Below are 24,735 nucleotides of genomic sequence, written 5' to 3'. Positions count from 1 at the left end.
GCGTGTTTCGCATGATCGCACAGGACGATGGTGGGCAGCTGGGGGAGGTGTCGCCGACCTGTGGCCTCGAGTTTTTACCGGGATGCATGAACGCCATTTGTGACGGTGCCATGCGGTATCATCCTCTGCTGCTGACGTACGCACGTACGTAATTACGTTTGTTAGCATGTCCTTCACTTCCTACCACTTCGAGTTTGCTACGACACCACGTAGAATAATATAAATACATACTATCTCTAGCTATCCCTAAGTATTTTAAAAGATACGGATTAAGTTCTTAGCTCTTAGTAAATAACTCATAATATAAATAATCATATAATTCATACTTTCTTAACATTAAAATATATATAAGAGACTATATTTTAATTAAGAGATAATTTTTATCTTTTTTATTAAAAAATTAGATAGTATATATAGATAGATAGCGTGAGCCTATGACCAGCAGAGTCGAGTCTACTAGATTGGTTGGATTTGACTTGGGGCTATGTAGATCAGATAAAAATCATCCCTAAAGTCTAGTGTTGGCATGCGCTGCCCTACTCTCCACAACGAAACAATAGGGAAAAAAAGCAAACAAACGGAACTGCAGTTCACGTTTGTATTCACCTCATAATGGAAAGCGGATTTCACAAATTCTCGATCACCATCCAAATTCAAATCCGTTCCAAAAGGCCAAAAATAAAAAACAATCTAACAACATCAGAACCAGGACTGTCGTAGTGTCGTACACTGATGTAGTAACGTATAATAAACAGTAAAACAGCAGTAAGGTCTCTGTAGCACGATGTATATTTCATCTACATATACCAGCAGCAGCAGCAGCAAATTGATGGGTCAGGTTAAAAAAATTCGTCTACATATTATATCGACACAGTGTATACACGTCAGAAATATCAAACAAATACCACATTGAATTTGTGAATGGAGCGATGCTGACATGATACCAACTGAGACCGAGGAAACTGAGCACCAGTTTGTCCGATGAGCAATCCAATGCTGGATTTATTAGCTGATAATAATAATAATAATAATATGATTTTAAGAAACCTCATCTCCCTCAGGGTAAAAACAAAAGGAGATCGGCTCGCAGAAACGCACAAGCAGCAGATCATCCCTCAAGCTATATAGTACATAATTTACGCGGGAATAGAATCCAAAGTATTGTTTACAGTTTACAGCACGGTGACCCTCGGCTCGTCGGCGTCGGCGGCGGAGGAGCCCGGGACGTCCTTGACCTTGTTGCAGTTGTCGACGACGGCGTAGAGGCGGTAGGGCGAGGCGTCGGTGGCGAGCCACTGCTCGACGGTGAAGAGCTGCTGCGCGCAGCCGAGGTGGGGGCCCGTGACGGTGGCCTCGAGGTAGTTGCAGTACCAGCCGTGGTGCGGGCCGGAGCCGTCGGAGGTGAGGTTCATCCGGCACGGCGCCTGGCGCATGCACGGCCCGCGGCCACTGAAGATGTCGAGGTTGCCCCGCTCGAAGTAGTCGTGGCCGCTGCCCATCAGGCCGCCCCACCGCTCCAGGTCGCGGATCCGCACCCCGGAGCCGTCGGAGCCCAGCAGCGTCACGCCGATCACCGAGTCCGTCCCGCCCTTCCAGATCGACCCCGTCCGCACGTATATCGTGTACACGCACTTGTTCTCCGGGTCCGACGCCTCCGCCGCTGCCGCCGCGCCGTCGTCGTCCGTGGCCGCGAACGCGAACGCCTGCCGACATGCCAAAACGGCGCGCGCCTATGACGATGACACGGGGATTCCACGCACGCGCGTTACCAGAGAAGAGAGCGTCCGGGGCTTACCGCGGCGACGGCGAGGGAGACGAGGAGGAGGAAGCGGAGCTTCGCCATGGACGTCCGAAATCAATGGGAAAGTGGTCGAGATTGGGTGAAGAACGAAGAGGCCAAGAGGGGCGTGTGGGGGTAGTCACCTATAAGGGGAGCCGGGGCGGGGCCCACTTGACAGTGACACTCTCGGACGAATCCAGGTGGCATATCCTTGTGGTTTATCCCGTACTCATGGGTAGCCAGGCGAAGTAACGAGAACAAAATCGAAGTTAACACTGCCGCACTCACGTGCAACACGCCGAGAGGATAGATCGAGCCAAAAGAAAAATTCATGCGGTTTTTTCGAAGGAAACACGACTGACGAGCTGCAGGCCTGCAGCTGCACCGTGGATAGGGGAATTGGGTCCTATAACATTGTAAAGTAACGGTGGAGAAGAAATAGGATGGTGCCACGAGAAGAATATGAGGTTTTTGTTCAGTTTATAAATTTTTTTTAAAGATATTATATTGGATATATGGATATATATTTAAAATATTAAACGTAATCTAATTATAAAATAAATTACAGATTCTGCCCAGAAACTGCAAGACGGATTTTTTAAGCCTAATTAATTCATCATTAGACATGTGAGGTACTATAACATTTATGGCTAATCATGTAGCATTAGACTCCAAAGATTCGTCACAAGATTTTCCCCATTTTAATTTTAATGTTCATATATATTTAATGGTTTATTTTGGTGTTTAAAAATTTAATGCGATGTTTTAAAAACTTTTTAGAAACTAAACAGGGCGAGCTTCGGGGTGGATGGCCATAGATCCTTTTGCTACGGTGTTTCACGACAGTGCAACACTATAGATTTATTATTCCTTTTGTCTAGGCAGTTTGCTACAGTGTAGTACAATGGATTAGCTGCATGAATCTGTCATTTTTTTCTCTTGCTTTCTATTTTTAAAACTTTTCTAATAAATAATTTTGTTATTAAATCTTCGGAGAAAATATTTACACCGTATAAACCTTTTGGCCACACTACCAATATTCACGTTTATTCACGTAACGAACCTTTTGGCCCCACCTCCGAAGTAAGCAATATTTGCTTATTAATCGCTGCATCAACACTCAATCTTAACCTCACCCTGTTTGGCAAATGACAGGTGCAACAGACAAACAGCGTCACAATCCACAGAAGGAAAAAAAAAAACCAAACAAGGTCAATACTCAACACCCTCCCACTCCCAGCTGCGGTCAGCGCTCCTCCTCGCCGCCGGTGCGGCCCTTGGCGCAGACGCTCCGCTCGGCGTAGAGCTGGTTCGTCCGTGGCGAGCCACTGCTCGACGCCGAACGCCGCCCTGGCGCACCCAGCGTGCGGCCCGGTGGCGGTGACCTCGACGGACTTGCAGTACCACCCGTGGTGCGCTCCGGCGCCGTCGGAGGTCAGGTTCATCCGGCACGGCGGGGACGGCAGGCACGGCGCGCGCCCGCTGAACACGTCGACGTTGCCGCGCTCGTAGTAGTCGTGCCCGGCGCCCATGAGCCCGCCCCACCGCGCCAGGTCCGTCACGGCGAAGCCGCTGCCGTCCACCGCCGCGAGCTCCACGCCGATCGCCACGTCCGTGCCGGCCTTCCAATTTTAGGGCTGAAGCAACACTTTCAATATGCAAACTATAATACATCAACCGGCAAACATATTTCACATAATCAGGTCCTCACCTTACCATAAACTTTAAGTATAGTTTCAACTAACAAACAGCAGCGGAATAACAATAGTCACATATACAAATGACACAAGTATTTAACGTGAAAAAACATCCTCGGTGTGAGGAGTAAAAAACCTTGAGACCAATCGGTCCACTCCAAATTTCCACTACAATCAACAATGAGTACAAATGAAGTCTTCTCTAAAACATCTACAGATACATCACAATGGTCACAATATCATCAAGTTATATACTCTCTCTGATTTATTTTGTTTAATATTGTTGACTTTTTATCTACTTTTAATCATTCGTCTTATTAAAAAATTTATATAATTATTAACTATTTTTATTACGATTTGGTTTATTAATAAAGTAACTTCAAATATGATTTATAATTTTGCATATTTGGATAAAATTTTAAATAAGACAAAGGGTCAAACGTTGATAAAAAAGTCAACGGTGTTAAAAAAACGGAGGGAGTACTTGGCATCCACAACATCAATCATAGCAACTAACAGGAGATATAACTATAACAAGTAGGAAAAATGACCGATTTTGTCTTCTTCGGTTCTCAGCTGATATCTCCCAAACCACGTATACAAATTGTACGAAACTGGTAGAAATGATAGTCTATGAGTCCCCACAAAATGACCAAAAATCAGCTCAATCGGACACCGTTTGATCCTTTAAACTGACATTTTACCACATGATGTGCATGCTAAAACTGCAATCACTCGAGCTGACAAACCACTACTTAAATCTAGTATTCTACTCAACCAATCCTCATACAAACTGGTCATATTGAAGTACACCAAGTGAGAAATAACCTTAACAAGTTCGGTGTCGATCCAAGCACATTTGACACTCCAACCGCTAATTTGATGAAGACCGGCTTAGAGCCACTAAGCTAAAAATCTCCACACCTTTTCTCCACTCTCCTCTCCTCTCTTGTGTTCTTGCTTGGCTGTGTTCTTCAGTCTCTCAAATGGCTGCTCACTTGCTCTCTCAGGAGGCTAGGGGTCTCTTCCCATCTCAAAGGATGAGTCAATCTTCATCATCCATTCAAAATTTGAATCAATGGTTCAGATTCATTGGACTAGTGGACTGAGGTAAAATGGTCCATATAGCCCAACATTCTAGACCCACCCGGTCTCCACGTCAAGCGTGTACACGCGCTCGTTCTTGTCGTCGTTGCCCCCGCCGGCGAGGCCACGGAGCGGCAGCGGCGCCACGCCCTCCGGCGGTCGCGATCCGGCGGCCTGCGTGCACGTATACAAGATATGTACGCCCAGATGCTCAGATCAAATCACAGGTCACACACCAGCGACACGATCAGGAAAGGAATTGAAAATAATGTGCACGCGCGTACCCAGACCACCATGGAAACGAGGGCGGCGAAGCCCAAGAACTTATCAGCCATTGTTGAAGTCTTCAAGAACCTCCTCTCTCGCAAATTTCGGACTTTTGGATGTGCGTTGCTATGAGCTCTAGCTGAAGAGGCTGGTATATTAGACAGTGCCAGATCTAACAGTTATTTTTTTTTGAAAGATTGCCAGATCTAACGGTGACTTGTTAGATTTTCTTATGCAGAGCACAGGTCATGGTGGTATATGCCATTCTATATTCAATTAGTGCATCTTCCAACATTTTTTATGCTTGGATTAGGCAATAATAACAAGTTGAACGAAGCAATGCGAGAGGCGACAGATTATAGAATAGATCAGGTGACAATCATGTGATGCACAATGAGAAGGTAGGGGAAGAAAAGTCAAATAAAGGAGTACATAGCGAGTACTCCCTCTATATTTTTATATTTTTATGTATGCCACCGTTGACTTTTAGAATCACGTTTGACCATTCGTCTTATTCAAAATTTATATCCAAATATGCAAAATTATAATACACAATTAAAGTTTCTATAATAATAAATCATATTATAACAAAATAATTAATAATTATATATTTTTTTAATAAGACGAATGGTCAAACGTGAACCTAAAAGTCGGTGTTATATAAAAAAATATAGAGGGAGTATATATTTAGACGGTGGTCTGAGGAGTAGAGTGGTTTAAAAATGATCAATCTGGCATATTTATTCAAGCAAAACATGATAAACTTCTTTTGGCCACATACTTAGTGCACAGTTGCACACTAGCCAGCACCGGCTTATTCCTACTACATCTCACACTGGCTCGTCAGTACAGATCACACGACAGGAGAAATGACACAGCTAGACACACTCACGCACGACACTAAACTGACACACCAGCGCTGCTCATTGCACTCAGTTCTCCTTCTCGACGGCGGCGGCGGCGGCGGTCGTGGTGATCCTGCCGCAGACGCTCCGCTCGGCGTAGAGATGGTACGGCGGCGCATCGGTGGCGAGCCACTGCTGGACGTTGAACGCCGCCCTGGTGCACCTGGCGTGCGGCCCGGCGACGGTGACCTCGACGGAGTTGCAGAACCAGCCGTGGTGCTCGCCGGCGCCGTTGGAGGTGAGCTTCATGCGGCAGACGGGGGCTCCCAGGCACGGGCCGCGGCCGCTGAAGATGTCGACGTTGCTCCGCTCGAAGTAGTCGTGGCCGTTCCCCATGAGCCCGCCCCACGCCTGCAGGTTCCTGATGAGGATGCCGTTGCCGGCCGCCGTGTAGAGCTCCACGCCGATGGCCGCGTCGGTGCCGGCCTTCCATATCGACCCGGTCTCCACGTACAGCGTGTACACGCACTGGTTCGAGCCCGTCGAGCCCGGGAGCAGCAGCGCCGCCGTGTCCTCCGACGACGTCGTTGCTCCGGCGGCCTGCACACACAAGGACACGTGCATACTCGCTTAGGTCGAGCTCTGTGCTCGACGAGATCAACTGAGACTAAGAAACGTAGAACACGTACCAAGGCCGCCATGGAAATGAGAGCGGCGAAGCAGAGGAGCTTATGCGCCATCGTTGAAGGCTCGAAGAACACGGACTGCTTCTCGCTTGGTTGCACTTTGTGATGCGAGGTGTATGCCGGTGATGATCGAGCTCAAGAGGCTAATGAGGCTTTTATAGACGGAGCCGGAGTGCTGGATAGTTAGTGGATTGAAATGTATCTTACATTGTTTTTTGTGCTTGATTAGATAACAAGTTCGGAGGTGAATCATTGTTAATTTAATGGATGAATCGATCGATCATCTGTCCGTGTGATGCACAAGGAGGATATGGCCGTATTAGGATTTAAGTCAAACAACGAACAATCAACAATGGTGTAGTTAACTGCTTTGCGCTAGCTGGCCCTAGAAAAACAATAGTGGATCATGTGATGCGATCTAACTGCGTTCAATTAGAGAGTTGAGTTTAATTATATACTCCACAATGATATATTCGTCGATTATTATTATCATTCATATATGAATCATGTGTTAGAAAAGATGTATTAATAACCCAAGTTGTTGATATATGAATCATATATCTCAAGTCTTGGGCATCATCATAGTTTACCTAAATTTTCTATAGAAGGTCCCAACGCATGGCATTCACGGTTGTGAATTGATATAGACGAGCCAATTTATCAACAGGCAATACAATAATACTGTACTTATGTGATCGTTGCTATAAATGGCACAGACCTTTTAGGACTATCTAAAAATCTGTCACAAGTTTTTCCGGTGAAAAATATTTAAAATATAATTAACTCTACTATAATTATAGTGCAATTATACTATAAATATGTTGTAACTTATACAAAAGTCTTAAAAACACACGCCACATATTTTTTTGTCCATTATTCGTGCATAAATCTCGATACAATCTAGACTATTTTATTCACCCCATATATATTGTGATGCGATATAACAATCTAGAAATCGTAAGTATAACATAAAACATTATAGGACATATAATGTAATCACATGATAATTAAAATATAGTTACACTGGAAAGTTCTCTGCTAAAAACATGTGACAATTATTTAGCAGTCTCAAACATTTTTCTTCATTTTTTTTGGTGCGGGGTGGGGGAGAGGGGGAGCCCGTACCACAGACACTAAGGGGTTGTTTGGTTGCCTGTACCATCCTAGCTCGTATGAGATATACAGAAAAACAGGTGTTTGGTTGCCTGTACAGAGGGTCAGAGCCATGCTAGACTCATACAAATTACAGCCCGTGGCCAGGCTGAGGAGAAACGCTCGGGTCGAGCTTCTCGTCTCGGCCTGGCCCGGACGATGCATCCAGCCTGCACCCACAAGTGCAAAGCCTGCACCCGCAAATGCAACGAAGCCCGAGGAGGGGGGTCAATCTGCCCCCGTCTCATTTTTCCATAGCACCCCCACCACCTAGGGTTGGGCATCCCAACCCCATCCACCGTTGCTGCCGCCTCCAGGAGAGTGCACGACGCCGCCACACCAGAACTCCGCCGCGCGGCTCGACTGGGAGGCCGCCGCCTTGACCCTTCTCCCGACGCGCCTCGTCAGACCTCCTCCCGCCGCCGCCTGTGGGTCGACCGGGACGCCGCCGCCTCGACCCTTATCCGAACGCACCTCGTCGGTCCTCCTCCCACCGGCGTCCCCTCGAACCTCCTCCCACCGGCGCCGCCTCGAAGCTCTGCCCGCCAGTGTCGGATCCAGCCTACCCCCGCGCCGGCTGTGAGTCGGACGAACACCGCCGTCGCCTCCAACCTCGTCCCACCGCTGCCTGCGGATCGTCCCGCCGCTCGCGACTGCAGCTCGGCTGAGGCACCGCCGCCACGAAGCTGCTCCTGCCGGTGCCTCCTCCGACCTCCAGCGACTCGGTCAGCCGTCGTCGCTACCTACTGGTATTAATGTCTTGTATTATTGGCGTATTCAATTGGTTTAATTCCGTTCATACTTTTTCATCTGTACTTAGGTGATTTTGTTGCATGTTCATCTGAATGGAGCATTGCTCATGTTATTGCTCTATATAAAATTCATAGAGGCAGAACCATGTATGCATAAATCTTATATTTCTTTAAATTCCAACAAAGTCCAGTGCTACGCATGTGCTTTGTTCTGTGTCATATGGTTCCATTTAGTTACCTACTTCATTTCATAATTAGGAAACAAGCATACGGAATTACAAAACAAAATATGGTGTAGGCACATGCATGTCATTTCATATGTGTCGTATGGTTGGAGTTGCTACATACAAGTTATTGACTATGCTTTCATAAATTTTGGTAATTGCATAGATGGAAGAACTATGGCGTATACGTCAGATCCTAATGGCAAAAGCTGCTGGTTTAGTAGCTACAATGTGTGCTTACATGATTTTTATTGTGAGGAGAGCTAGACAACGCAGTCATAGGATTACATATGGACCATTGATGGAGAGGGACTTAGCTAGAAAGAACAATCTCTGTTTCATCTATGAATCAAATGATACAAATTGTCTTAATCAACTTAGAATGAGGAGAGCACCTTTCTTTCGATTGTGTAACTTGTTACGCCAAAGAGAATTGTTACGGGACACTATTCATAGCTCGATCGAGGAACAAGTTGCCATGTTCCTTCTAGTTGTAGGCCACAATTTTAGATTTAGGGCGTTACAACCTATTTTTAGGAGGTCAACTGAGACAATAAGTAGGCACTTTGGGGAGGTCCTCTATGCTATCGGTGAGCTAAGAAGTGAGATGATCAAACCACCGTCAACAGATATTCATCCTAAAATTCAGGGGAACCGAAGATTCAACCCTTATTTTAAGGTAACAAAATTATTTTGCTAAAATAAGTTGCTATTTTATTAACCAATTACCCTAACCTTTCTCTTGGTAATTAGGATTGCATTGGTGCACTAGATGGAACCCATGTGCTCGCTCGGGTTCCATCTACAATGGCACCAGCCTTTAGGGGTAGGAAAGGTGTTACTACCCAAAATGTTCTGGCTATTTTGCTGGATCGAATAAAATTGTTTTGGTTAACTAATGCTCTTGTCTATTTTCAGCTTGTCTTTTGTACTGGATTGAGATGGTGGATTATTTGTGTTAACAAATTAACAACAGTGGTGTTGTACTATTTACCTGAATGCTTGTGTTTTTGTTATGTAACAACCGATTAGCTAACTGATGATCCTAGTTATTGAAGATTGTGTGGATTAAGCATTTGTTGTCCCTTTCAGATATGATTAGTATTGTTCAGTTCATTCTGGGTGAATTGTGATAAATGGCAAATTATGAGGCTGAAGATGTGACTGATTGTTCTTGTGCCTGGTGCGTTGATCTATAGTTGTCTGGTTGTATGCTCTCCAGCTGCTATCTATGCTATTTTCACAAGTGCATCTTACTAGAAACCATGTGTGCTGCCGTGATGTTACTACTGGACAAGTCTAGCTTATGCAGTACTGGAGTTACATATGCCCTTATGCAGTTTCGTTAATCAAAGTAGTAAAACTGGACTGTAATATTTTTTGGTCAAGGTATTGGTCCCTATATTTGTCACTGTATCTCATATTATTGGCCTACCTTGCAATGCTCAGAAAGAAAGAAGATGTTTAGAAGAAAGCAGTTACAATTCGCTTCTGCTAGAAACATGGTTGTCGCTGTGAAAGTTTTTCATCTCGATATGCAAGGGTGCAGATAGACGTTTCATGACAGAATGCAAAGCTTTCAGGAGCATTCGGCACCGGAATCTACTTCCAGTTCTAACTTCATGCTCTACAATTGATAATTTGGTCAGTATGTGTGCTGCTGTGATGTTAGTAATGAGCATGAATTAGAAGAAAATACAAGTTGTTCATTTTTTAAATTATATAAATACTTTCTTCAAATTAAATTATATAAATACAATTCATTCACTTCACAGTAGTACACGTAGTTCATAGTATATCTTGCTGTAATGAAAAATACAGTAACTTTCCCATTCAACCATCACATGACGATGTGATGAAGTCAGCTTGAAATTATCCAACCAAACACCATCTTCTGTATACAGCATCCAGAGATACAACCAACCAAACAGTATCTTAGGCCATCCAGGACAAACTCATACAGACAACCAAACACAACCAATTGCATGACTGTATCCAGACTGAGAACAGTCAGGCTAGAGAATACGGACCAGGTTGGGATTATACAGGCAACCAAACACACCCTAACAGACCAAGGTAAATCTTGCATGAGTTTGCACCCCTCCAAATCTAGATTCAGGTTGAGAATTCACCCACCTCAACTCTTCCCAGTCTAATCTCTTAAACGTGAACGTAAAACCCAAAAAATCTCAAAATTTCTACTTGTGACCTGAAACTTTCAACTAAATTACAAAACAGACAATTCATAATATGAAACCTCCAACTAAAAACTCAAAAGACTTGTTGAAAATTACACTAGTCTCTCTTGTCCCTCTATCGTGACTTGTCCTCCTAGAGAGCATCGGTTGAGAAGAATACTTGTTGGTCGTTTCAAACATGACCTTCACTGTTGGTGTTGGAGGTGGCTTGTGAGCTATCTTGATGATGCAATTGGCATATTTGATCTCGTTTGCGAAAAAGTCACCACGACTGAGTGGTCGGTGATGTTTGGAATTGAATTTCTCTTCTTCGAAAAACGTTTGAACCCTCTAAGGAGTAAGAGGAGTAGGACAAGTGGGATGAGATCAAGAGAAAAAAAAGGACTCTCGGTTGCCAGCGACTCAATATTTAGGACTTTAGTTGTCCACTGGAATTATGCTGCTTGCTGGCAAAATCCATGGCATGGGATATAGGCTATGCCACTTGTCCCCTTCCAATCAAATATAGTTTAAAGATGCGTTGGAACATGCCCCTAGACTTGTTGAAAATATAAACACATAATGATTTAATCTATCATATAAATAAATCATGACATTGTATAATGAAAGCATGGCAACACATGGATCAACCAACATTAATAGATTTAATCTAAACATGTATGTAAAAGAGCTACACACGAATATATTAAACAGATGCAGAATTAGATTAAACATAATTAACCTGTACCGAAGGTGTTCTGAGGAGGACTGGGAGTAGCACGGACGACTCGCAGTGTAGGATGTTGACGATGGCGAGCCGCAACCGATTGATGAGGAAGACGAGCCGTTGGTTCCGGAGACCTTCTCTCCCAATCGCGCCGGTGCACGCTGGCGGAGGGGATGGAGTAGTCGACGGTGGCGAGGCGTAGCATAGAGGAAAACCTTCTCTTCCAATCGCCGGTGCACGCTGGCGGAGGGGATGGAGTAGTCGACGGTGGCGAGGCGTAGCATAGAGGAAAAAACAAACCCTAGACCGTTAGCTGTTCAGTATTTATAGGACATGTGATCAGTATGCCTATCATCGACCACGCGTAACCTATTCGGACTCTACGCTATCTCAAGCATGGAAAGATCCGATAAGTTTCCAAAACTAACGGCGCGCGTGTGTTCCTCCATTTCTTTCTTGCTCATGGGCCTAGAGAGCACTCTCCAATTTAAAGAGGTCTCACTCTCATAGAACTAGCAAGGTGGTATTAAAGGTTCACATGCATACTTCTATGAGGTGAGCTATTATGATTCTTTTAGGAATTAATCTTTATATGAGCCTTAGCCCATTAACCAATTCCTAACAAGACTAATAGGTGCAAATTGTGCACTAGTTCATGCCTTCGAGACTCCAAAATCTATTAGTATCACTAGTTATCTATAAGCTAATTAACATGAACAAAAGAAAAAAAAAACGATAACACAACTGTGAAAGACTAAGCATCTATCAAGTTTGAAGACCAAATAAAGATCACTTAAATCAGCACCAAGCACACGCTTGGTTGTGTTCCACGTTGCTTCGATTGTTGGATCAAATTAGCGGGGTGATATTATGTTTGTATTAATATTCACTTCTTTTATTTATGTCATCACATGTCGTTAGAGCACTAGTATATTATAGGCCATGTGCAACATCCTTCGCTGGTTTCTCTTCTATACTTTTTTAAATTCTAGAATCTCTATATATGAATACTGGCCAAATTTCCGGGCAAAGAAACGTGCCACGTGGCACTGTAAAAAATCGAGCTTTGCTTTCTCCGGAGAGCCACCCGATTTGCTTGCTGTGCTTGTTTCTTCCTTCTTCCCGCGGGTGACAGTGCCGCAACGTCCTTTCACGTGAAATGCAGGTGATATGGAGACTGCAGTGTACTGCTCCCAGCACTGCACCCACGTAGCGCATTAGCACTTGCCCAGGCGCAAAACAAAAATCACCTCAAGCTGAAACATTCTAGAGGACCGTAAATCAAATAGATCACAGGTGCAAAACAAAATCGCCTCAAGCCGAACATTTTAGAGGACTGCAAATTGAATAGATGCTGACATGAATGATCTGAATATGAACTAGAGCAAATGTCTGTCTGACTTTTCTAGCTTAACTGGATTTGATGAGCTGAGAGATTAAACATCTTTGTGAAGAAAACTCATGCAGTCCTAATGCTCGAAAATTGGGCAAGCATTACTCCTAAATTGTAGCTCATGTTTTTACACCAGGACTATGATCATGGAAGTTTGAGATTACAAATTTTAGTTTAGAAAAAATGTGTTAATTTTTTTTTAATTTTCATGTAATTCTAAGAAAAAAATATAGATCCTATTAATTTTGAGGTACTTGATTCGTTTCAAAATAAAAGCATTTATAAGTAGCTTTGTAAATAGTAAGGTTAGGTCAAAAGATACTATTTTAGTCTTTTACTAAGAACCCTAAGATAGTAACCATTGAAATGATGAAATTCATGGTAATCAGCACTTGAATGCCCATACTCCATAGTGCTTACCCCCAACCCAAATTATTTCACTTATAAGCTAAAACCTGAACTTAAATTTGTAGTTGAACTGGGTTTCTCATTTGCTTTTATATAACACATATATAAAAGTTTTAACTATAAATTATTCTTTAATTGTTAATAAACAATTTCACTTGTGCTTCTTATAAGAGAAATATGTGCTCATCTTTCTTCCCACAAAGGTAGTATTTGTTTCATTTTTTTAGAAAATGGATTTCTAGATTTTCTCCCCCTATATGTCTTCTTTAAAAAATAGATTTTAAAACAACTTAGCATACATAAACTAATTCATGTAAAAAAATCATGCACACGTAAATACATCCACATTGCAGTAAATAGCTAAATAAATGACACAGTTTTTTTTATTTTTGCACCCAATAGTTATAATCATACACTCTAAAATGCATCAAGCTTAATTTAAAATGGTTTCATAACAAAATCCATGGCAACATTAATTATGCATTTATGATTATAATCTCTAAAAGACTAAACCGGTCTATCTGTAATATTACAGATGCGCGGCCTTTCTAGTTATTTATGAATTTTGTTCCAAGGCCTCCAATTGCTAGCTACAGCCCTGCATAGGAGAGATGAGACAGAGATGCCATGCTTCGGTTTGAACAGGAACATGTGGAGAGAATAAAGTAGACAATACAGGGTGATAAAAAAAATGTTACTACCTCTAACGTTTTAGACAATCAAATTAACTATCTTTCGTATAAAATTATTTGTCCTAACGGTAACTATTAAAGCCCGGAGGAAGTAAAATTATTGTATGGAATAATATAAAGAAATCGATGAATTTGGAGGGTTAGCGTTCTGGCCAAGATTTGCACCCCATCTTTTCATGTAGTACTATGGATAAAATTTGAATTTTAAGTTTAAATTTGTAGCTGATTTTGGGTTTTTCTTTTACCAAAGTTTATTTTCTAACTTTGGCTTAGATTGCTAAAAATATCCACATAAAATTTTTATTCACAAATTATTTTTATTTTCTAATTTTAACCTTTAGAGTACTAAGAATACATAAATAAAATTTTTATGTATAAATTAATTTTCGTTTCCAAATATATCGTTTATTTTTTTTCCAACAACACCCTTGGTTTTATTTGATACCGGAACGATGCTACGCGACTCATCGAACTACCGTTGTATGATAATGGTTCGACTTGTGCTCGTCCCATCCACGCCGTGAGTCTTGCGCTCGCCTCGTCCGCGCCAGCGTGTGTGGCCGTTTAATTTGTTCACCGAAAAATAATCAAATAACTGCTTTTTTTACTGACATTTGGTGCTGTTTTATCTTTTCGCGTTAACCACGCAAAGCACGCTCGCTTGCTCGAACAAGGCCGCACACACAGTGAAAAAGAAAACTTTGCAACAACAACTCCATCATGGTCGTTTCGATCAAACAAAGCCCCGAAATTTCCCCCGAAAAAAGAAGGAAAAAAAAACAAATAGAGAACAGCCTCCGCTTCACAATCCCCAAACCCCAAGCTCCGGAGCCTGAATCGACGCACCCCTCGCCGGCGAGCGCCGAGATCCCCCGGCCATGGAGGGGCTCCTGACCAAGCTCCGGAGCCTGGACGCCTACCCGAAGGTGAACGAGGACTTCTACAGCCGCACCCTCTCCGGCGGCATCATCACGCTCGCCTCCTCCGTCGTCATGCTCCTCCTCTTCGTCTCCGAGCTCCGTACGGGCCTCGCTCGCCCTCCCTCGGCTTCTCACTTCCGATCTAGCCCCGCTGCTCCTCTCTCTAGTCTCCGGCTGGGGTGCCCGTGGAGATCCGATGGGCAGGGGTTTGACCACGGGGGGGGGATGCTAGACGAGGGTTTGGTTGCTTGATTGATTCGGTCTGCTGGTGAGGCGTGGGCCGTTGTTGCATTGTGATTTTGCGTTCTACGACGGGAATTCGCCCCTCGCTGTAGAGATCTCGTTGGCTGTTTAGAGGATCTGGTTGATTAGGCTGGAATTGAGCCGCTATTTCTACCATACTGGTTTTGTTTTGCTTCGTCTGGTTGTTACTGCTGATATACTATATTGACGATTCATTCGTTGTTCAGTTCTGTTATATAAAAAAATGGATAGCTCGTGAGATTCTACTGTTAGTTTTGTTGTGCTTTGGCTGTTAGTTTTGTTGTGCTTTGCTTGATTAAGTATGTACGCAGAACGTTCAATTTTGGTGTTAATGCCTTCACATGATTCACTGGGAGTAGGGACTCTATAATGAATCGGAATACCAAATTTGCGTGCATATAATGCTCAGTTCCACACGGACAGAGAAACTTGAGGTGATTGTTGATTTACTTCGATGCAGAAATGAGTTTAATTGAACTTCTGATCATCATCAGAGCGACTTAATTTTGATCATCACCAGAGGCCTTAATATTGGTCTACATATAACAAGATCAATTTGATCTGAACCTTTTCATAAAAATGAAAATGAGATGCTGTTTTTATAATATCATACCAAATATTATGTTTTGTTTCTGAATGCAAAAAATAAATATATTAATATACTCAAAATGTGTAAATTTGCTTGCATATCCTTTAACCAGTTGGACACTTGGGAATCAGAAGATCAGCTATCAACTATTGCTTCTGAACATTCTTTTTTCGGTCAGGATTCATCATATACTCATCAGTTAATGCTTTACTGGCAGGATTATATCTTCATGCAGTCACAGAAACAACACTCAGGGTTGATACCTCAAGGGGAGAAAAACTTCGGATAAATGTAATGACCAACTTTAATCAAAAATCTTTGATTGCATCTGATTATATTTCTAAGCCCTTTCTTTTTTGTCTCTTTACCAAATATTGAGAAATCTTTCTTTCCTCACTTTTCGTAGATCATTTTCTTGCAGCTATTGCCTTTTCCTTTTTCCAGTTAGCTTATTTTCTTACTATGTTCTCTCAAGAATCTGCCACATATGTGTAATTGTTACCTTCCTTTACTATGTTCTGTTCAGACACTTGTTAACATATAACTTTGTTATCATGCTAAAAATGCAGTTTGACATCACCTTTCCAGCCCTCCAATGTTCTATAATCAGTCTTGATGCAATGGATATCAGTGGACAAGACCACCTTGATGTGGTATGTATCTTTGTGTTATTACTGTTGGTGCATTATGGTTGATCACTGAAAGTTTTTGACTTTATTAAGTAGTAGCTAACACAGTATTGTGTAATGCTCTTTGTAGAAACATGATATATTCAAGCAGAGAATTGATGCCCATGGCAATGTTATTGCAACTAAGCAAGATGGAGTTGGTGGGATGAAGGTACCTTTCTCTGTCCTGTAAACAACTGCACCAATAAGTTTTAGAATGTAATATGGCGTTACTTCAGAGTCCCATTTATGAATTAATCTAAATCATAACTAGTACAAATGCATTTTGTCATGGAAATGTCCTACAGTTTTAGATTCTTAATGTGTAGCTAATGAGGACTGGCTATACAAATATTCTCTGAGCTACTATGTAGATGTATGACTGAACATATGCCATTTTGCATAACTATGCAATTTAGTTAATTCTGGCTTGTAATGTCCAGATCTTGATGCATTTTGTTAACTCTAAAGGCTTATGTTTCTTGTTTCTTATTTTTTACAGGTGGAAAAGCCCCTACAACGGCATGGCGGCAGGCTTGAACACAATGAAACCTATTGTGGCTCTTGTTACGGTGCAGAAGAAGTATGCTCCTTTTGCCTTTAGATGATATTTCATCCTGACTCCTATTATACAAAGTTTTACTGCCCTGTGGCCTGTGCCTTCTATGATTTCTAGGTTTCTTTGGACTTCAAGTTATACATGAATTCCATTGATCTTGCTATTCAGTTTTGTTCTCATGAACTTGACAAGTTTACCTATCATTGTCATTAAGTTTTGTTGAATAACTATTTGGAACATGAGATGTGGGCTGATGCTAACTTTCTGACCAATAACCATGTTTAAGCTTCCATGAAGTTATGTGAACAAGTCTTCTCCTGGTTTCAGTCATGTGTTACAAAGCGAAAAGGACACATGATAGTGATAGTAGGGGCTATCAGATATAATTTACATGGGTTAGACTGATATGGCTCAGCCTATATCGGCGAGGTGTACGCAAAGGAGACACACCAACACAGAAGCAGAGGATGGTTGGGAACATAGTGGATAATGAAGAACACGATTGACGGATAGATCACCGGCGACAGGAAGGTCCTGTGCCAGGTCGAAGATGACACCACCCCTCCTAGGGAGATATCAATTTCTTCAATAGTTTTCCCAGGGATTACAGCCGACCTTTATAGGTTAGGCCGAAACCAAAAACTAACCTTCCAAACTAATGAAACCTTCCAAACTAATAAAACCCTCCAATCTAATAAAACCTTCCAAACTAATAAAACCTTCTAAAAATAAATAAAACACATCTAATTAAGTGCCGCTGGGCTCTTTTTTCTTGCCAGGAGGCCGCCGCCGCCAGTATACTTTACTGACAAAGGCGTCTGTAACATAGACAATTTCAGTTTTTTTACCTTTCTGTTTTCTTCTTTATTTGCTTACTGTACAATGGAGTCCCCTCCATTACTCCTTTACATCATTTCTGGGATATTATTCTTCTATTTTAGTTTACTAGTGCGTTATGCTGATCATCTTCTCTGTTCAATAATTCTACGGTGCTCTTCTATTATCTGTTTTTTATTCACATGAATGAGATTGATAGTGTTACATACTTTTGGTGCATCAGTTATTCTTCCATAGGTTGTACTGAACATCTTCCCTCATTTACTGTAGTCTGATGAACAATGTTGTAACTCGTGTGACGATGTTCGTGAAGCATACAGGAAAAAAGGTTGGGGTGTATCAAATCCAGATTCTATCGACCAGGTAAAATCATCTCTCTTTTTTTGTGCTATAAGCATATACAATGCACATATAAGTTGAATGCTGTGTAACTCATGTTCCTTCCACCATCGGGACATTTTATTTTGCCTGATTTGATATGGACTGGTGCTGTGTGACTCATGTTCCTTCCACCGTCAGGATATTTTATTTTGCCTGATATGATATGGACTGGTCTGTAGTGCAAAAGGGAGGGCTTCCTTCAGAATATAAAGGATGAAGAAGGAGAGGGATGCAATATTTATGGCTTCCTCGAAGTTAATAAGGTTGCTGGAAATTTCCACTTCGCTCCAGGGAAAAGCTTCCAGAAGTCAAATGTTCATGTTCACGACTTGCTTCCATTCCAAAAGGACAGCTTCAATGTAATAATACCTCAGCATTATTTCTTAACTATGAATACCGGCAGGAAAAATAGTGTTTCCTCGCAAATATTCTATCTTCAGTAATCCAACCTTTACTTTATTCTGTATGTGCCAGGTCAGCCATAAAATAAATAAGTTAAGTTTTGGCCAACACTTTCCTGGTGTGGTTAATCCTCTTGACAGGTAGCTTCCTTGTCTTATGTATCCCTCTTTTCAATTTTTATTAGAAAATAAGTGCTTGCCCCTAAGAATAATATAAAGTGGCACTAAACATTTCTAAGATCTATTTACTTGTAAAATATCAGGGCGCAGTGGGTGCAGCATTCATCGTATGGAATGTATCAATACTTCATTAAGGTTTGTCCTATACTGTTACTATCTTAGGAAAAAAGTATGGCATGCTAACTAACCTTGCTCATTTCATTGCCAGTGATATTATAACATGTTGTAGGCAATGTGATTGTAATAATATGTTTTTTCCAGGTTGTTCCCACTGTCTACACTGACATAAATGAGCACATTATTCTTTCGAATCAGGTAATACTTTCCTTTTTTTTTTCCCTCATGTGCACAAGCATAGTCAAGTTCAACGAAGGACATGTATGGATTGACAAGTTTTAAAGCATCTTAAATGATATTATTCCTTGTTGCAGTTTTCTGTGACAGAACATTTTAGAAGTAGTGAGAGCGGTCGGATACAGGCTGTTCCTGGAGTGTTTTTCTTTTATGACCTGTCGCCAATTAAGGTATTGTTTTGAAGTATTTCCTTGGCTTCTGACCAGCTTTTCAGTTTGCATCAATTTCTGTGTTGTGTACTTGTGTTACACCTTTTCTCATTATATGAATTGGAAATCCATGTCAATGCCTTTAATCTGTAATAATTCATTTTGCATTGATACTATTGCAACACGTCATATAAGTGTCTCATCAATGCCTTTTGCAGGTCACATTCACAGAACAACATGTGTCGTTTTTGCACTTCTTGACTAATGTTTGCGCTATCGTCGGAGGTAATATTTTCCTTGTGGATATTTCCTTATACTTGATACTCAATCTTGTTAAACTGTGTATGTTTCATTTGAGTCCTGTATATTTCTCTTTATTTTGTCCAATTTAGTCTACTCCTGAATCATGAGCAAAATTTGCAACTATTTTGATAGCAGCTCTAGGGGGGCATATGTTACTCGAAGCTGTGAAATTAACCCTGTTCTTCTATATCCTAGTAACCTAAGGTGCCTGTCTTCTTGATATGCAGGTGTCTTCACTGTTTCTGGAATCATAGATTCATTTGTATACCATGGCCAGAGAGCAATCAAGAAGAAGATGGAAATTGGGAAATTCAACTGAATCAACCCATTATCTGCAATTCCTTTTGAAGAACTGTGGTCACAGTAGGGGATTAGGGGGCATGTCCGCACCGAGTTAAAAGGACACCACTGAATCAACCCACTAATATTTTTCTCAGGCTTTCTGCTCTGAAACTCTTAATTTCCCTGCATAGTTATGGACAACTTTTCAAATTACCAGTGACTTGGCCGCTTGTTTCCAGAAGCAACCGGTGAACAAAATGGCTCATCTGGTTTACTGTGATGTTATACTGCACTGTGGCAAACGGAGCATTTCAGATATGCTCGATTTTGTACACCATACAGGAAACATTTTGTGTAAGCTGCAAGTTTTTTTTTTTCATCCGATGTAAATCCGTGTAAGTGAACTCTTGCTTGTTTGTAGAATAGACATTTTTCCATGGTCTGCAAGCTTTTCTTTTACTTACAACCAGTAGCTTTCACAAGTCAGGAAAAAGAAGGGTAAAACTGTTTAAAGGAAATTTCTTCTCAGATGACACTGTTTTCTTCTGTAATCTGTACAAGTCAATGAACATCGTTCAGATATTCAACATAATTTGGTGATGATATGGATGGTATCCCATAACGAATATGCAAATTGACACTGTTCTCTGCTGTAACCAGTGTAAATCAATGAACACTGTTTTACGTTGTATGCTTGTTGTGATTAAAAATAGCTCGTCCTGAGTTACTATGTAAATTGAATTTTGTTACTCGTATTGGTGTCGCCGGGGCATTTAACTTTTTGCCACTTAGAAATGGCATATAACATATTTGTCACCCGTTGTCTATGACACGTGGGTCTCATGTGTCTATGACATGTGAGCTCAGTGATAAATATGTTAGGGTTATTCTAAGAGTGGCAAAAAGTTAATTATTCCGCTAAGGCCTCATCTGGAACAGCAGAATTTTTAAGGTCCTTTGGAACGAAAAAAATGACTTTTAATTCAAATTTCTTAGGATTGCCTCTAATCATAGGGATTTTGGAGGATTTTCACCATGTGTTCAACCTCTTAGATTTTTTTTAATCTCTTTCTTCAATTTCTCTGTTTTGTCCGTGCTCTATCCGAAGTCCATGGGATTTAAGGTGCCAAGGTGCTAAGCCTTAAATAATTGTGTTTGTTTGCTAAAAAAACGAACAAATAACGTGGGGTAGCTCGTTCGCAAGAGGCGAAAGGGTCTGTAGCTTAGTGGTTACAAAGTTCTCAGTAGTATTTGAGGTTCTGTGTTCGACTCGTAGTTGAAACGAATTTTCTAGAATTCTAGCGGTTTTGTGCTTTCAGTGGTCGGCAAGTTGAAACGAGAATTCTAGCGGTTTTGTGCTTTCAGTGGTCGGCAAGTTGAAACGAATTTTCTAGGATTTTAGCGGCTTTGTGCTGCAAGAGGGGTTCCAAAGCAGTTTAATCAGCGCATGCAAAACAAGAAAACTTAAAAAATAAATTAATATGAATTTTAAAATAATTTTCATATAAACTTTTTTAGTAAAAAATGCCCGTAGTTCATAAAAACGTGCACGGAAAAAAGAGAATGTATTTGAAATCAACAGTGCCTCGCGAACGAAGTGGGTGTCTACATCTGAATAAAAAAGTGATGCAATTTTTTCGGTCGTATTCATATACGTAAATGATCCACATATTCACTGAAGTGCCCAATGGTATTAAACAAAACAAAATGTATTTTTTTAAGAAAAAAAAGAAAGCGAGGAAGACCATAGCATCGTCGTCCGCACCAAACCAAGCAAATTCCATCTCATCGTCGCTCCGGTCTCCACCCTCCACCAACTACCGCCGCTGCCGCCGGCGGTCGTGCGCTCCGGGCCGCAGCCATGCACGGCCGCCGCCACCTCGCCGCCTCCCTGGCCCGTGCTCTGACCTACGCCCCCTCCCGCTCCATCTCCTCCACCCCGTCGCTCCTCCAAACCCTCGAACCGTCCACGCCCTCGCCGGCGGCCGCCCCGCCCTCGGCCGGTCGGCTCGCGGAGCTGCGGCAGCGGCTGCAGGCTGACGCGCCGTCGCTGGGGGACTTCACGTACTCGGTGGAGGTGGGGACGCGGAAGAAGCCGCTGCCCAAGCCCAAGTGGATGAAGGAGACGATACCCGGCGGCGCAAAGTACGCCGGGATCAAGGCCAAGCTGCGGGAGCTGAAGCTGCACACCGTCTGCGAGGAGGCGCGCTGCCCCAACCTCGGCGAGTGCTGGTCCGGCGGCGAGACCGGCACCGCGACCGCCACCATCATGATCCTCGGGGATACTTGCACGCGCGGCTGCAGGTAATCCTCTTCTATCGCTGCTTTCGTAGGTGTTGGTGGCTGCTGCTCAGATCATTTGTGGCCTGTTCCTGGAAACATTACTGCCATGTCTCTGTAATTTAGAAACTTACTCTTTAGAGATTAAGAATGAATCGTTCCATATGCTATCCATTTTGATGAAATTTCATGGATTTATGTTTTCGAAGGTACAACTTGAGCCATGCGAGCACAAATGATGTGTTTTAGTTGCCTGTGCTAGATTATGTGGATGCTTTGGCTTTGCTGTGATGCTATCATTTGTGCAATAGGAATCTTAGCGATAATTGTTGAAATTGGCAAGAGTTGATACTTATTGTGGAGCAATCATCAGGGATCTCCAGTTCTTCATGCGAGTTTGTATGGAGAAAAATCGTTTCTTGTTATTAATGTTGTGGTTTGTCCATGAACTCCAGTTTCTAGCTTAAGATTTGTTGATATTGCACTCTACCATCTTGTTAATTGGCACTAACCTTTTCGATAATGTAGTGCAATTCTACTGTCTGAACTGTTTAATGAGTTAGCTTCAAAAATATTTGTTTAATGAGTTGGTAAGTCATTAATTTGCAGGTTTTGTAATGTCAAGACCTCACGAACTCCTCCACCACCAGATCCTGATGAACCTTCTAATGTTGCTCAAGCTATTGCCTCATGGGGCCTGGAGTATATTGTCATCACAAGTGTTGACCGTGATGATTTACCTGACCAGGGTAGTGGTCACTTTGCTGAAACAGTTCAAAAGTTAAAGGTGTTGAAGCCAGAAATGCTTATTGAAGCACTTGGTAAGTGACATATTTCTGGTCATATTTCTTTGTTGTTCAGTCAGTGTATTATCTTCCCTCTGCTAATTTTGTGCTTCCATATATTGTACCCTTATGCAAGCTATTTTGCAGTCCCTGATTTCCGTGGAGACCCAGCATGTGTAGAGAAGGTTGCTACTTCTGGGTTGCATGTTTTTGCACACAATATTGAAACAGTTGAAGAGCTGCAAAGAAATGTGAGAGATCATCGTGCAAACTTTAAGCAATCAATAGATGTCCTGAAAATGGCAAAAGAGTATGCCCCAGCTGGTACCCTCACAAAGACATCGATCATGCTTGGATGTGGAGAAACACCAGATCAGGTTATAAGCACAATGGAAAAGGTTAGAGCTGCTGGTGTTGATGTAATGACATTTGGTCAGTACATGAGACCATCCAAACGTCATATGCCTGTTTCTGAGTATGTTACTCCTGAAGCCTTTGAGAGTTATCGAGCACTTGGTGTTGACATGGTATGCCCATCTGCCTCTAAGTTTTTCACATCATCAAAGTAAAATATAGTACTGGCCACAATTCCTAGGATATATATTTTACATGGCAAAGCTTAATTAACTTTAAACTCAGATTTATCACAATAGAAAGCTTTCCTCGACATCCTGATGTAGACTACTTGCTAGTCTTTATTTGTTTTCAATGAGGAACATGAGAACAAGAAAACCAATCTAACTAGCTGTTTGTCCATTCTATCAGTTTGGTGGACACAACTTGGTATTTGTGAACGAAGGGGGAGATGTAGGTGCTTCCTTTGTCATGCAATCTGCATTTGTGTTCAGTTATTCATATAAAAATCTTAATGCCAGTGATTTGTAAATGTCAACTTTAAGCTCGTATACATTTCTTAATACTCCCATGTTGGCTGTCGAAATCTTCTTCAGTTAAGGCATTTAAACAGTACTACTGTACTTCGTATCACGGTAATTAGCTTGTGTTGCTGATGAAATGCATTGGTCCTGAATAACAGGGCTTCCGTTATGTGGCTTCGGGCCCAATGGTTCGATCCTCCTACAAAGCTGGCGAGTTCTACATAAAGGCCATGATTGAAGCTGACAGAGCAAAAACTGCCACTGCGGAATCAAGTTCGTAGTTGACCCTCATTCCTTCACATTGTTACACTGCAAATAAATTCCACAGTGATTTCTAAGTTGTTATTGGAAAACATGTTCAATTTTTCACATGATTGCAATTTTATCCCTTTTAACTTCTCACCGTTCCTTGTACCATTTGTACCTCTCAATACTACATGTTGCAAGTTGATGTTCTCTTGCTTTATAATGTAGTACAAATCAGGAGTCCTTGTGGTCACTAACCCCCAATCATTCATTCATTGCTGTAAGATTCAACAGTAGTAGGGAGGTCAAGTCAAACTACCTACATAAGTCAGAAAATATATAAAGCAATTATCACCCATATACAGTAGATGTACATGCATGTGATGGCATTTGTTTGTGACCATGATAGATTCTTTGCCTGCTGTTCCAATGGAGATCCAATCTGATGCTGACCATTCCAAAGAGATGGGGCCCGCCCAGTGCTCCGAACACTCTTTCTTCAGGTCAAACAAAGGCCCATTGGAGGAATGTTAGGGGTGGTAAAGAGCACCGCACCACTAACGAAAATTATTGAAGCCTCCAACGGTGTCTTGTCCCATAAAGGAAGCCGTGCAATAATGCCACATACCCATGGACCTCAGCTGAATTATTGAAGGTTAGGAGGGTTGCATGCATGTCCCACCATTAATTTTTCTTCTTCAGCCGGCCATACTGCTGCAAATCGTTCTCGAGTCAAACCGGCACTAGCCAGCCCCGAATCACTTGCTCCTGTA

General features: G+C 42.1%; 4 protein-coding genes and 1 pseudogene across 5 annotated transcripts; 2 read left to right on the top strand and 3 right to left on the bottom strand.

The window, feature by feature from the left end:
• Positions 1 to 857: 857 nt before the first annotated feature.
• LOC102707206 (PLAT domain-containing protein 3-like) lies at positions 858 to 1,886 on the bottom strand. Its single transcript, XM_015836377.1, has 2 exons — positions 1,796 to 1,886; positions 858 to 1,703 (listed from the first exon to the last, which is right to left on the bottom strand). Exons 1-2 carry the CDS (start codon positions 1,841 to 1,843, stop codon positions 1,173 to 1,175), a joined length of 579 nt encoding a protein of 192 aa, XP_015691863.1. The 5' UTR covers positions 1,844 to 1,886; the 3' UTR covers positions 858 to 1,172.
• Positions 1,887 to 3,026: 1,140 nt separating this feature from the next.
• LOC102716496 lies at positions 3,027 to 4,898 on the bottom strand (annotated as a pseudogene).
• An 856-nt stretch (positions 4,899 to 5,754) lies between these two features.
• Positions 5,755 to 6,461, bottom strand: LOC102706932 (PLAT domain-containing protein 3-like). The gene is made up of 2 exons (XM_006652294.2): positions 6,365 to 6,461; positions 5,755 to 6,275 (listed from the first exon to the last, which is right to left on the bottom strand). The coding sequence occupies exons 1-2, from the start codon at positions 6,413 to 6,415 to the stop codon at positions 5,763 to 5,765; spliced, it is 564 nt and encodes a 187-aa protein (XP_006652357.2). The 5' UTR covers positions 6,416 to 6,461; the 3' UTR covers positions 5,755 to 5,762.
• Positions 6,462 to 14,592: 8,131 nt separating this feature from the next.
• On the top strand, positions 14,593 to 20,419 carry LOC102706648 (endoplasmic reticulum-Golgi intermediate compartment protein 3-like). Its single transcript, XM_040523513.1, has 13 exons — positions 14,593 to 14,906; positions 15,877 to 15,950; positions 16,229 to 16,312; positions 16,419 to 16,499; positions 16,830 to 16,910; positions 17,994 to 18,086; positions 18,284 to 18,463; positions 18,579 to 18,646; positions 18,769 to 18,820; positions 18,947 to 19,000; positions 19,117 to 19,209; positions 19,407 to 19,473; positions 19,719 to 20,419. Exons 1-13 carry the CDS (start codon positions 14,765 to 14,767, stop codon positions 19,808 to 19,810), a joined length of 1,161 nt encoding a protein of 386 aa, XP_040379447.1. The 5' UTR covers positions 14,593 to 14,764; the 3' UTR covers positions 19,811 to 20,419.
• A 1,076-nt stretch (positions 20,420 to 21,495) lies between these two features.
• LOC102716211 (lipoyl synthase, mitochondrial) lies at positions 21,496 to 24,347 on the top strand. Of its 2 annotated transcripts, XM_015836151.2 has the most exons (5): positions 21,496 to 22,077; positions 22,663 to 22,874; positions 22,986 to 23,365; positions 23,604 to 23,645; positions 23,875 to 24,347. In XM_015836151.2, the coding sequence occupies exons 1-5, from the start codon at positions 21,635 to 21,637 to the stop codon at positions 23,995 to 23,997; spliced, it is 1,200 nt and encodes a 399-aa protein (XP_015691637.2). In that variant the 5' UTR covers positions 21,496 to 21,634; the 3' UTR covers positions 23,998 to 24,347. The 2 variants fall into 2 exon arrangements, with proteins under 2 accessions (XP_015691637.2, XP_040379319.1); XM_040523385.1 differs by lacking the exon at positions 23,604 to 23,645 and having other exon boundaries at positions 23,875 to 24,173.
• Positions 24,348 to 24,735: the final 388 nt, after the last annotated feature.

The sequence above is a fragment of the Oryza brachyantha genome, chromosome 4 (genome assembly GCF_000231095.2).
Source record: "Oryza brachyantha chromosome 4, ObraRS2, whole genome shotgun sequence".
Lineage (NCBI taxonomy): Eukaryota > Viridiplantae > Streptophyta > Magnoliopsida > Poales > Poaceae > Oryza > Oryza brachyantha.
Note: the sequence above shows the minus strand (reverse complement) of the source record. Positions and strands in the feature narration are given on the sequence as shown.

What these genes read in the sequence shown, in the direction of transcription:
- LOC102716211 (XM_015836151.2), top strand. Translation starts at nt 21,635, where the DNA reads ATGCACGGCCGCCGCCACCTCGCCGCCTCCCTGGCCCGTGCTCTGACC. An exon ending in ACTTGCACGCGCGGCTGCAG is followed by an intron (nt 22,078 to 22,662) that starts GTAATCCTCTTC and finishes ATTAATTTGCAG; the next exon opens with GTTTTGTAATGTCAAGACCT. An exon ending in AATGCTTATTGAAGCACTTG is followed by an intron (nt 22,875 to 22,985) that starts GTAAGTGACATA and finishes GCTATTTTGCAG; the next exon opens with TCCCTGATTTCCGTGGAGAC.
- LOC102707206 (XM_015836377.1), bottom strand. Translation starts at nt 1,843, where the DNA reads ATGGCGAAGCTCCGCTTCCTCCTCCTCGTCTCCCTCGCCGTCGCCGCG. An exon ending in TCTCCCTCGCCGTCGCCGCG is followed by an intron (nt 1,704 to 1,795) that starts GTAAGCCCCGGA and finishes GCATGTCGGCAG; the next exon opens with GCGTTCGCGTTCGCGGCCAC.
- LOC102706648 (XM_040523513.1), top strand. Translation starts at nt 14,765, where the DNA reads ATGGAGGGGCTCCTGACCAAGCTCCGGAGCCTGGACGCCTACCCGAAG. An exon ending in TGTATCAATACTTCATTAAG is followed by an intron (nt 18,821 to 18,946) that starts GTTTGTCCTATA and finishes TGTTTTTTCCAG; the next exon opens with GTTGTTCCCACTGTCTACAC. An exon ending in ACATTATTCTTTCGAATCAG is followed by an intron (nt 19,001 to 19,116) that starts GTAATACTTTCC and finishes TCCTTGTTGCAG; the next exon opens with TTTTCTGTGACAGAACATTT.
- LOC102706932 (XM_006652294.2), bottom strand. Translation starts at nt 6,415, where the DNA reads ATGGCGCATAAGCTCCTCTGCTTCGCCGCTCTCATTTCCATGGCGGCC. An exon ending in TCATTTCCATGGCGGCCTTG is followed by an intron (nt 6,276 to 6,364) that starts GTACGTGTTCTA and finishes TTGTGTGTGCAG; the next exon opens with GCCGCCGGAGCAACGACGTC.